The sequence below is a fragment of the Nicotiana sylvestris genome, chromosome 8 (assembly GCF_000393655.2).
Source record: "Nicotiana sylvestris chromosome 8, ASM39365v2, whole genome shotgun sequence".
Taxonomy (NCBI): Eukaryota; Viridiplantae; Streptophyta; class Magnoliopsida; order Solanales; family Solanaceae; genus Nicotiana; species Nicotiana sylvestris.
The window spans coordinates 169252916-169266528 of NC_091064.1; the positions used below are offsets into that span (position 1 = coordinate 169252916).

The window sequence follows — 13613 nt, forward strand, 5'->3', positions numbered from 1 at the left end:
CATCCACCTCATCCAACATTTGGGTGACTTATTGCTTCTTATTACATTAAATGTCATTTATCACATTTATTGCATGCATTCACTCTCATATTTACATCTAATCATTGAGCATTAACTCGGAATTTGTTGATTAGAACACGATTCACACCATGTAAGTTGTCAGATTTCAAATCTAGGATTTATTATTTTTTAACTTGGATTCACCCTTTATTCATTCATTAAATTGGTTTAACTAAAAAGAGCTTAATACTTTTTAGTCAAACAATTCTGCCTTTTAATTTTTGATCAGCTTCCTTTTTATTTTTAATGATATTGCATTGAGTAATCCACGTATTAAAGCCTCTCTCTTTTTTTTTTTTGGTCTAATCCGAAATTCGGACTCATCCAAATATGCACCACTATGGGAAACGAGATATTTCTTATCAAAAAATATTTCATTTTTAAAGTTCGAACTGACCTCTGATTAGTGGTGAAATGATCAAACTATCCCCACTGCAGAAAAGAGATTTCAGCTTTCTTTCGTTTGTTTTTTAATTTTTAGTAACAATAGCTTCGATTCAACTTGCCAGACAATCCGCTACAACCCATAAACACGTAGTGACAAGTAATTCAGTCTATTAAAGCTGAAACAAAATATACTCGCACTACATGTCTTAATGCTGATTGCTGTAGTTAGATTCGTACATTAGAAGCTCCACTCTTTACTATATTCTTCAACCTCCCAATCTCTAATCTAAAGACTTATAAATGCATATAGCCAGTTACTAGCTGCGGGAAGAATGTGCGTGGGGGAAAGTACGGTTGGTGTAGTCCAATGTCTTGGCTTTGATATAAATAATATAATCCAACACAGCACGCACATTCTCTATGAAATAACAATATCGCACTTTCATTTAAGCTGATTCCCAAACAAATCGGGGACAGCTTGCACAATACCACACTAAATGTCAGCAGACAAAACAAATACAAAAGGTTCAAGATATGATAAAATGACAGTTCATAGAAGATCTCTCCCCTCGCATGGCGCTTGGCCAAGTGTTTATTTCCACAGGAGAATAGCCAAGACAATGGAAATATAACTGCTCTTATTTGGTCCACCACATCAGGAAATCCTTGCGCCTATTGATCTTCTTCTGCAGTTGGAGAACTCCATAAAGGAGGGCCTCGGCAGTTGGTGGGCATCCTGGAACATAAATGTCAACTGGCACGATCCTGTCGCAGCCTCGCACAACGGAGTATGAGTAATGGTAGTATCCTCCACCATTTGCACAGCTTCCCATCGAAATAACCCACCTTGGCTCAGGCATTTGATCATAGACCCTGCAATAAAATTGCAATTGTACCTTCAGATTAGACTTCTTAAGACAAAAGGTAGCGCAAAGCACAATTAAATCACTTTGCATCTTAACAAATAAATCACCAGAGAATCAATTATCCTCTTTTCACTGCTATTTTATGGGTGGAAAGGAGGTAATGCAACTAGACAAATACTGAACAGAGACCAAATTATTCTAGAAGGTTGACAAGATTCCCTCAAGAACATGCTAAAATTATAAAGATATGTCTGATGTAGATTGTGACTCTACATGCATTGCAAAAAGTACCAACAAAGCAAAAATAAAAGATATCAGGCATGTTCTGAGGAAAAGTCAACAAGTCTAATGTGTTGTATTGGAGGAGATAAAAGGATGTAAGCAAACAGAAAATGAGCATCGGCAGAATCTTTTTTTCCCCTTGCTCGGAAGAATCAGGCTTAGTTGCTAAAGAACAGACAGCGTCAGTTTCATTTGGGTTTTCCTAAACCTTATATCGGCCATCAGGTTCATCCCCATCGGATACTGTTATAGTTACACTGCATAAGTTCTTCGAATAGTCGTGCAATTTTTTCAAGCAATAACCTTCAGTTCAACTCCACCATCACACCTAGTTGGTCCAGCACTGAAAGGTCCAAAGAGGTAAGCCCCAGATTCTTATGTTCTAGTGTCAGATATTCAAATTCAGATATATGAAGAGCTGTCACAACAAACAGAAACCTCTGATTACATCGGATAAAATTCTCGGGAAAAAAATCCTGAACCACCAGCGATTGTTAAAATCAAGTGCTAGACAGATTTACTTCTATACTTTAATTTGCACAGATTCTTAAACACAAATCAAAAGCAATTTTTAGGGACTTAACAAATAAAGCCCGAGGATTGGCATTTCACTGCTGTCATCTTTTTATGTATATGGGCACAATTATCTTTTCTATTGATGGGGTAAGATAAATTTACCACCGGGTAGTGTTCAAGGATATAAAGAAAAAGTGACTTCCCTATCTCAGGAGGCTTAGGGCATACCTAAAAATTTAGAGAGCACATCTAAGAAGATAGAAAAGAGATTACTGTGTTTTTTCCCTCATCAATGTTGCTCTTTCTTTGCCTACTGCCTGACCTAGGAAGATGCAACAATGCATATGCGAAAGATCACATTGAACCTATGTCCACATAATTCAAATAAGCTCTAATATTTGATCATCTTTCACTGTTCAAATTTCAAAGAGAGTTTAATATTAGCAAGGGAACCATACCCTCCTATATATTCATCCCCTTAAGTTTCTATTTTCGAAACATTAATCAGAAAATTTCATACTCATATTCATTTAAGAACGACCCCATAGTGATCTGCGGATTGACCTTCAGGCAAATGCATGATAGCGTTGAGACATGCAGCTTGACTTCATGGTTATCTAGATGTTTGGCAAAAGTTTTAGCAAATCGTCCAACCACTGGAACTCTAAAGCAATTCAAAACAACTGGTAGAGAGAAATGAAATGGAAAAGAGAAACCCCTCAATGAAAATTTACAAAATACACAGACCAATATAACATGTAACAATAAAACCTAAGCACTTCCGGACAAAATTAAATAAATGTAACATCTATTTATTGATAACCGAGAAATCCTCGAGGGCTAGTGGTGCATGGTTTCAAAACTCGGTAAATGAGGACAAGTTGCGGGAAGCGCGACTTAGGTGGTTTGGTCATGTAAGGAGGAGCACAGACACCCCGGTGAGGAGGTGTGAGAGGTTGACATTGGAGGGCCTACGGAGAGGTAGAGGTAGACTTAAGAAGAGGTGGTGAGAGGTGATTAGGCAAGACATGGCGCAACTTCAGCTGACCAAGGACTTGACCCTTGGTAGGAAGGTATGGAGGTCGAGGATTAGGGTAGTAGAGTAGGTAGTCTAAAGTGTTCATAACATTAGTATTGGCATGCAGTCTTGCTTTCTGTTGGTAGTAGTTTTTATGACTAAGCATTGTTTTTTTTCATTGTTGATCACCTTACTATCTTGTTGTTTTTATTCTGCTTTTGTATGGCTTTTTGGTACTGTCCCTTCTTGTCTATATTTTCATTAATGCGGTGCTTATGCTTTCTTGAGCCGCGGGCCTATTAAAAACAACCTCTTTATCCTCACAAGGTAGGGGTAAGGTCTACGTACACACTACCCTCCCCAGACCCACGTTATGGAATAATACTGGGTATGTTGTTTGTTTGTTTCATCCAACATATATCAATAGTGAGCACCTTTTTTTTTGAATGGATAAATCAACATCAATTGCGAGCACATTATAACCATCATACAACAAAACAATATTTGAGATATGGTATCATGTGCAAATGCTTGTCCATGGTTACACTCCAATTCTTCTAATCCTTACAAACTGCAAATTGGTTGCCCTGCCATCAGTTACCGCAGTGTTCACTAACTCTAGGTTTCACTGCTCAACTAATCATGATTTTCAGTGTGACAATTGATGAACCACCAGATAATAACATATTAAAAGATGCATCCCAACAATTCTAATGCTCCTTTGTGTCTTTAACATTTATAAAACAAGTCCTTAGATACATCTTTTCACACACACACACATTATTTCTTTTTACAAGCAACCCCTAATGTTATTTAAATGTGGTTCCTTCCATCATCCTAAAAGCATAATGCAGAAGTAGGCCACCCCTAATGAACTGCATTTTATAACACATAGCAGATCTTTTCGTAAATAAAATTTGGCTACGCTGCTCCTACACTCTATTTAGCTTTCATCCCTATATCCTTTTATTACCCACCTCTACAAATAACAGCTTAAGTTTTTCTAAATTTTTACATTTTCCTGTGCATTTTATACTCCCATTGCTCGTCAGCTATCTGGTTAATTATGTTATAAATATTACAATATCATAACTAAGATCGCTATATCCACATAAAAAGTACATCAGACAACAAATGGAATAAATCTAAATAAAAGAATTGAAATGCCTACATAGTATAGGAAAAATCCATGAAATCGAAAAAATAGGGTTACTGCAGGGCATACTTGCGAAGAGCAGGTGCCATCTTATTGGTAAGCGTGCCAGCAACAATCATGCAATCAGATTGTCTAGGGCTAGGCCTGAAGATAACACCGAATCGGTCAAAATCATAACGAGCAGCTCCAGCATGCATCATTTCAACGGCACAGCAAGCCAGCCCAAATGTCATGGGCCAAATGGAACCACGACGAGCCCAGTTCATCAGATCGTCGACCTTAGAGATCACATACTCAGCCGTCTTCGATATCCCCGCCGGAGATGACGTGGACGGCGGAGGTGCGCGAGCGTACGTGGCCGGAGTGGAGGAAGAGGATTGCTGAGAGAGCGCCGGAAGAGTCGTGTGGATTGAACGTTGATAAAACGGCGTCGTTTGTGTTAGCCGGTGTGCATTTCGAGCCAGCAAAGCCATTTTTTGTTTCCGATTCGAATATCCGATGAACGACGAGAGAGCGAAAAACAGCAAATGCTCTATATTTGCTCCGTCGGGTCGGTTATAGTTTGAGGCGGTCGGTTTTATAGGCCACTCACTAACGTGGCAATTTCTTTAGCGTTAAAAGCTCCAATCTTACAAGTAACTTTTGTGAGAATCAAAGCTCGCGTGGATTGGCTTAAAAAAAAGTGGCTTTTAAATATAAGTGCTTAAAAGTACTTTTTAAGTGATGAAGCTTATTTTATAAATAAGCAATTAAGTGTTTGGATAAAAGTGCTGAAACTTAAAAAAGGTTATTGAAGTGTTTGGTAAATAAATGTTGGTAAACACTTGTTTCTGTAAAATGACTGAAATATCCTTAAAGTTGTTAACACTATAAAGAAAATGATTAATATTTTATTCTAAATTAATACATATACAAAAAAATTATAATTTAGTTCATTTTCAATTTAAACTGATTGCCTAAATATAAATTATTTATTTAAATAACATGCAATAATCTATTATTTCACCAAAATATATTTTTTCGTCTCATAGCTTCAAATTCTTTGTTAACATGTAGACTCATTGAAAATTTTAATTTAGAATATAGTTTCAATAATTTAAAAAAATGAGGGATTCAACAATAATCTTTTTTAAAAAAAATGTTATGGAACCAAAAAAGAAACTAAAACAAAACAAAGAGTTCGACAGTGATGGAATTTGGAAGGCACAAATTGGAAATGGCAAAGGAAAGGAGAAAAAGAAAAGATTATGGAATTTGGAAGGCAGAGATTGAAAATGGCGGAGGAAAGGAGAAAAAGAAATGATTGGGTATTTTGGAAATTATACATAAGTATCAGGGATAACAATGTAAAATACTCGGTCAAAGAGAGATGGCTTTTAAGCTAGAAAAAAAAAGTTGGGATTACCAACTTATCACTTTTGGCTTAATTTGGATCTTTTGGCTTAAAAACATTTGACCTTTTAGCAGATTTTAAGTTTGCCAAACACCTCAAACCAGCTTTTAAGCCCATCCAAACAGGCTCCTAATTCGTGTTTGGCTAACTTATTTGAAAAGCACTTTTGAGCAGCAATTAGTATTTAACCAAGCTTTTAAAACTATTTTTAAATATATTTTTCTCAAAAATGCTTTTCAAAAAAGTACTTTTGGAGAGAAGCTACTTTTTTTTGTTTCTCCAAAAATGATTCTGCTTCTACTCAAAAGCACTTTTTTTCCTCTAAAGACTTGGCCAAACAGGCTATTAGAGAAATTTTATGTTCAACCAAACAAAAATCAAAAAAGAATTTGATTTTATTTATCACGGTTGAAGGAAGAAAAGAGGTAGAATTTTTTAAGTAAAAAAGAATTAGGAGTGTTGATTATTCAGTTCTTTTTTATTTTTTAAAAAAATATAATTTAATATATTAATCGAAAATAAAATTATAAAATACAATATCACAAATTTCTCGACGTTTTATGCAATTCATATTTAAACTTGTCTGTCAATGATAATTTTAAATTTACGTGTGCTAATGAAATAAGAAAGAAAGAATAAATTATGAAAAATCTTGGGTTCAGTATTAACGTGCAACTGGCGATATACACAACTTGCAAAGGGTGATTGAATTAAAAAATTGCAAGATAAGGGATAGAAAAGTTGTGAAGAATGAAAGAGTTCAAAGGCAATTCAAGATCGACGAAGGAAGAAGGAACTGCCTTTGTGTTTTAATTGAGCAAACATATGAACATGCATTCACGGGTAAATGTAATTTGGCAGGTACAATTTAATACAGCAATACTTTGAAACCCTATGTCTAACTGTGTATGTGTAGTGTGTTTTCTTGGGCATTGGTGGTGCTTTTCTTTGTAATTTTGAAGCAAAGCTGGGAACTTTGTCTCTCATCTTTTTTGGTTGTTATGGATCAACTAGCTTGATTGTAAACTTCAGACATTTAGTATAAACTTTGGCCATTTGGATATAAACTTTAATTATTTGGGTGTGAACTTCATATATATATGAGTATGAAATTCAGATATTTGAATATGAATTGTAGGCATCTAAATTTTATTGGATTTAAATTCATAAAATTATTTAGACTATATTTTTAAATTCAAGATATATTAGTTCAAATAAATTTATTGGGCTAATATAATTGGATTATAAATCCAATATATGTGGATTAAATAAATAAGTCTTAATCTATTGTGGCTGACCCATTTAATTGGGCTACAAGTGATGACCCACTTCGTTAAGCCCAAGATGCCATCTTTCTAGAGGCCCAGTTTGGTGCCACGTGTCAAATGACGTGGCACGCCAAGTCAAACGGAAGAGCCAATAGGATTATGCCACGTGTCAAAATGACAAGGCATGCCAAGTCACATTAAAAGGCCAATGAAATCGCGCCACGTGTGCGAGTGGCATGTTCTGACCAATCAAATGCGGTCTTGTCACACTTCAATTTGATTGGTCGAAAAGAGTTTGTTTTTATCATAACTCTCCCCCTCCCCCCCAACTATAAATAGGGGTTTTCATAACCCAGAAAAGACAACATAAGTTATAACAAGAAGCAAGAAAGAGCTCGTGGATCAAACACTGCAAATTCTTCTACAAGTTTCAAGCTTCAAGCAATCAAGTTCAAGCTCAAGAACGAAGAACATATCAAGTTCAAGCTCAAGATCGAAGAACAAATCAAGGTCAAGTTCAAGCAATCAAGTTAAAGCTCAAGAACAAGATCATCGTTCGTGGCAACAACTACATATTCAAGATTAAGCTCAAAGGCCCTTGAATTTATTTACTATTGAAAAGAAGAATCAGAGGATTCATAGAGATTGTATACTCATAATATTTGAAATCAAATACTACGATTGTTGCAATATTTTCAGTCTTGATTTTATTTTCTTGACGCAAATTTATTATCTACAAATTCTGGCACACCTAGTGGGACCATCTCTACCTCTCATCTCAACTTTTCAATCACCAAAGTTTAAGAACATCAAAATGGTTTCAAAGAAAATCAACCCCGGATCAACTTCCACCAAGGCTGCTAACTCCAGGTTCTATGCTGATGTGGAAAGGATTCTCGATGTTACTTTCGGAAGCTTTGGACCAGTTACGAGGAGCAACGCAAGCTCTTTAAGACAACAAGCGTTGCAAGTGTCGTCCGCATCAACCTCTGTTTTCAGATCTTCATCCTCAAAAGGAGCAAGATCTTCCACAAACGCACATGAAGGAGGAAGCGATGTTGCTGAAAAGATCAAGAAAACTCTTGCTCTGCTTGACCTCTCTGAATCCAAGAACTCTATTGTGAAGGAAGATGATGATGCTTCAAGTGATGGATCCTTCCCACTTACACCGCATAGCGTGAGCCATTCGAGAATCAATCTGTGTGACAATCCATGCTACCCCCTATCATCCACAACAATCATGCAAGCAATGGTGACAAATACTTCATCTGTGGAAGAGCAGTTGACAAACTTGACGGAAGCAATCGATGGCTTGACCAAGTGCATGCAAAATCAAGATGCTAGAATTGACAAGCTAACAGACAGGGTGGGAATCTTGATGGAAAAAGAATCCACTCATGCACCTGGTAAGCTCCCAGAAGTTCCAGAGATTGATTCTTCCCCAAGACGAGTAACATCCGCTAAGACTATCCCTGTCTCATTTGAAGGGATGATTCTCATCGATCAACTGAAGGAGTTCATTGAAGGAACTATCAAGAATAAGTATGAAGTCACTGCCAAGTCCTCCCTTACATATTGTTGCTCCCAAACGCACACGCAAGTATACGTGGTCGACAAGTAATATAGGATTGTAAATCCAGATATCGTAGCCATAGGGACTTGTGATTAACTATCAACTAAATTAAACTAAATAATTAATCTATAATCCTAACGTATGAATATTTAACTAAAATTAATCTAGGGTAATAAATTAAGAGATTAAAGAAAACAAGTTGGCGAATTATAGAGACGAATTCAATGTGAGTGAATATTCTAGAGCTACGGATTAACTAACAATCTCCTTGAGTTTTTCATTTAAATCGTCTAATTAATTTATCCGTTTTATTGGTTGACGGGGTTAATATTGCTCGTAGCCTTCTCATGAAGTACAACTCGCCTATTCAAGCTAATCTAACGCTTATATTACTATGGAATTAGAATTAACAAGAATGCATTAGTAATTTCTGTATAGTAACCAAGCAAGGCGATTAGGTATATTCCTATCCTAACCGCAAATCTTACCCCCCCCCCGGAGTTAAGATCTTGCTCTACTCATTCTTATATGCAATCTAGAATTTCCTCTTCGGTTTATTGGTTGACGGGGTTAATATTGCTCGTAGCCTTCTCATGAAGTACAACTCGCCTATTCAAGCTAATCTAACGCTTATATTCCTATGGAATTAGAATTAACAAGAATGCATTAATAATTTCTGTATAATAACCAAGCAAGGCGATTAGGTATATTCATATCCTAACTGTAAATTCGCCCCCCTCAGAGTTAAGATCTTGCTCTACTCAATCTTATATGCAATCTAGAATTCCGCCTCCCGAGTTCAATCCTAGATTCGTAGATAGTATTCAATTAGTGATCAAGCAATCAAATAATTAAGCGCAAGATTGAATAAATAAACCAATATGATAAAATAATAAGAACAATTCATATTTCAAACTACAACATTCATGTAGCACCCCAAAACTCTAGAACTAATAAACTATGAAACTAAAAGAAGAGAGGAGAAGAAAAACTAGTTGAAAGCCTCCTCCAAGCGTGGTGTGTGTTCCCCCACGTGAATTCTCCTTCAAAGTCTGTTAGATCTCCTCCAAATTAGGTTTAGGACTCCTTATATACGAATTGGAACCGTGTAGGACCGAAATAACATTATCCTGAACGAAATAGAAAAAACCCCGCCTCTGGCGTTCAGGGCAGCCCTAGCGCTGGCCCTGGCGCTGAAAACATGACGTTTTTTTGCCTTCAATTCCTTTGCTTCTTTTAAATTATAAAATTCCCTTTTGTTTTCTCCACATGGGGGGGACAAAACCCGAAGGGTGTCCCCCCTTTTTTATTCTTTTAATTTTCTTTCTTTTTTTCCCGCGTTTTATCCAATTTTGCTCCATATCTCTTTATCTTCACACCATTTTATTTCTACACAGTTCAAATATAATATTAAGTATAAAATAATATAATTAATATTTAAAATATGATTAAAAGTACTATAATGTGAGGCAATAATGGTTAAATATATGTATTTTTGGCCGAATATTAACACTCCACATTTAGACTCTTGCTCGTCCTCGAGTAAGCATTAAAATCACTCTCAATAAATCAAGCCTAGAAACACCACAACTTCGGTAGATACTAAAAATTAGGCCCTATAGCAACTCAAACCATTAGATATATACTTCTTGATCATCGTGCAAGATATACAAGTCACAAACAAACAACAAAATTCTAACCTCCTAACGTTAGAGACGGACTCTAACTTACCAAATTTAAGCTCACTTAGCTACTCCATCAAATAAGCTAATAACATCACCTATCTATCATAAAACAAGTGCCCTCACAAGAATAAATAGTCCATACACTTAAATTAAAGAATGAATATAATTTAAGGACTTAGCATCAAAGAACAACTCTCGCACTCACAAAGAATTCACATGTATGCACAAAGAACCATAGGCTTGCCCATTATGTACATCTCTACTAATTAAGTATGCTCAAATAGAATCAAATAGGACTTTAATGGGTTGTAATGTTGGCTAAGGAACGGGCAGGAAAATTATATAATAGTGACTTATACTTTCCTAAGCACCTTGCACTTTTAGACTTCATCACCCATTATTTTCATCTCTTCACTTTTATTTTTCAGCCCTCTCTTTATCAATTGTTTCACAAGTATTTTCCTCATATCAAGAACGTTTCAATTTTTTCTCAAAGCATTTTCTTTTATTCTCTTTTTTCTTTCTTTTTCATGTCACATTCTTTTCAAGAAGGCCTTTTTATCATCTTTTAGCCATCATTGGTCACCATTTTTCACTTAACCATCCCATTCTTCAAATTTATCAATTAATATTACGGTCTAAGCAACAGTGCTCCAGGAAGCATGATGCAAAAACTAGGGATTCAACAAAAGGATCAAGGCAAAAATACGGCTTCCAAACAAAAGGCTATAGGCTCAAAGGGTTGACTAGTGGTACAACATCTGAAAAGGCTAAAATTCACAAGACATATCAAAGAAAGTCTATTATCATCTTCTAAACAAAGCAACACTTTTATTTCGCTTCAATAACATGCGGGGCAAGTTCTAGACTAAGCTGCAAAACATGGAATATATGTAAGTGTTATACCCCATATTTTCATACGTAAAAGTATGCCATAAGCATATTGGTGAAAGCTCGGAAATGAAATATTACATCCCGTATTTTTCGTACGTTAAAGTTTCATCGTAAGTTAATCGACGTAAGTTCGGGAATGAGATTATTTTAAGATTATAAGCATTTTATGCTATTTCAAACAAGTAATGAGTAAAGTCGTGAAAGTGAGAAGGTAAGCAAATCGAAGAAAAAGAATTTTGTCGAAGTATGACATTTTGGGATAAAATGCGGCCCGAGCTAAAATACCCGGTATTAATAGACTAGTACCATACAAGGTACCCCATGACCATGATAGTAAGGTGTATAAGGTGTGTTAAAAGAGAGTAGTATTTTAAGTAATTTGAGATAATTTTCAATTATGTGGATATTTGGTTAATTGTGAATCTTTGGTGAAAGATTAACCATGTAATTAAGGAAATGGGTGGATAAAATTTGATAAATTTAAATCCACCCAACGTGGCAGCCATTAAGAGACTAAAAGGATGACTCTTGAATTAAAGTGTAACATGGCATGTTTAGAAGATTAAAGGGGGCTAAGTCATTAAATTAATAGGGGGCCTACTAACTAACCCTTTAAAGAATTCATTTGAAATTTGTTAAACTTCATTTTGGATACAAAGGATTACGGATGAGTAACATTTCATTTGAATTTCCACGAGTCTCAAACATCTTCAAATACTCTATTGAAGAGGAAAACTTAACGTCAATCTATATTGTAGTAGCAATGTGAGTGGTATTCTATGGAAGAACGGTGTAATCTTTCTCAAGAATATCATAAGAATTTTTCCCTACTATGATCCGACGTTACGTGTTTTGTCGCAATTAACGTGTGTTGAAAGATTGTTAAGAGAACCGGATCAGGTATGTTACGGCTATCCCTTCTTTCTTTTGTCATGATCTATACGACACAAATGAAACGTGCAAATGCACAATCCATAAATAACTCTATTCATAGAAATATTAGAGATGCTTATACTCTTAATTCCCCATGTGTCATATTATTCTATTATCTATTCATGGGTCTCAAAAAATACGTAAGTTGATAAAGTTTACTTGTTGGTATTATTCAAAGGCAAAATGATCTTATGACACTCCGAAAGATTTTATTGACGTACTTCTCATGCATTGCATTTATGTATATTGACCCATGACCAGATGACGTTATATATGCATATATATATGTATATATATGTATATAGATATGATAAAAGGTTACGGCATTATATACGCACCACCACTTGATCAGCTGGTATACATTGATGATTTGCCTACAGTGGTTGAAATGATATGATGGGGTGACCTCAGAGGCTTGATGATGTTATGAACGCATATAACCATGCATGATATGGCATTTATACGCATATGCATGACATTATAATATTAAATGATTCACAGAGTTATCCAGACTTACAGATTAAGTCATTTACTCTATATTTCCTTCCATGTATGTTATGTACTTATTTATATGCATTACATACTCGGTACATTATTCGTACTGACGTCTTTTTTTTCCTGGGGACGCTGCGTTTCATGCCCGTAAGTCCCGATAGACAGGTCGAGAGCCCTCTAAGTAGGCTATCAGCTCAGCGGAAGATGTTGGTACACTCCATTTGCTTCGGAGTTGTTTGATTGGTTAGTATGATTTAGACGTGTATTGTTCGGTATGGCGGGACTCTGTCCCGACCTTTATGAAAATTATGTATTCTTAGAGGCTTGTAGACAGATGTCATGTACGTAAGAGATTGTATGCATATGTTCATTGTACGAGTGCTTATTTCGGTCTTATAGGCTCGTATGTCTTATGTATAAGTTGGTATGTTGTATTCTACTTATTTCACGGCAGCCTTCCGGCTCAGTTATCTATGATAGTAAGACATGAAAAGATACGTTATGTTGGTACTTGATTGAGTGAGGTACCGGGTGCCCGTCGCGGCCCATCAGTTTGGGTCGTGACAAAAGTGGTATCAGAGTAGTTCTGTCCTAGGGGGTCTACAAGCCGTGTCTAGTAGAGTCTTATTTATGAGTGTGTCGTGCACCACACTTATAAGCATGATGCTACAGGGTATTTAGGATTGTCACTCTTTGTTCTTACTCTAGATCGTGTGGTAGAGCTCACTTATAAGAATTCAAATTCCGAACTTCTATTTTATTCGTAATAAGACGATACCTACGTTTAGAAAGATGATCGATAAGAGATATAGCTATGGAAGTGTTGAATTAGAGGAATTCGATTTTGCATCTTGCTTATGATGAGTAAATGCGAGGTTTTCAGCAGATCATGCGTGTACTAAAAGGTGCACGGTTCTTGATAAGGAGCTTTTAAGAAAGAATACTTATCCACTCTTGCGGTAAAAAGGAATAACGAAATCGAAAGTTAGACACACGTTGTAGAAAGTAAAAGAAGCAAGGTGAAGAAGGGTACAAAGTACCTAATTAATAAAGATTATCATATTTACTATTCAGGAAGGGAGATATA

General features: G+C 35.9%; 1 protein-coding gene across 1 annotated transcript; it reads right to left on the bottom strand.

Moving 5' to 3' along the window:
- Nucleotides 1-807: 807 nt before the first annotated feature.
- LOC104232598 (NADH dehydrogenase [ubiquinone] iron-sulfur protein 7, mitochondrial) lies at nt 808-4905 on the bottom strand. The gene is made up of 2 exons (XM_009785843.2): nt 4355-4905; nt 808-1320 (listed from the first exon to the last, which is right to left on the bottom strand). Exons 1-2 carry the CDS (start codon nt 4756-4758, stop codon nt 1086-1088), a joined length of 639 nt encoding a protein of 212 aa, XP_009784145.1. The 5' UTR covers nt 4759-4905; the 3' UTR covers nt 808-1085.
- Between the last annotated feature and the right edge of the window lie 8708 nt (nt 4906-13613).

Coding starts and splice junctions, on each gene's coding strand:
- LOC104232598 (XM_009785843.2), bottom strand. CDS start 4,758: ATGGCTTTGCTGGCTCGAAATGCACACCGGCTAACACAAACGACGCCG. Junction 1,321..4,354: donor ATGGCACCTGCTCTTCGCAA/GTATGCCCTGCA, acceptor ATTTTATTGCAG/GGTCTATGATCAAATGCCTG.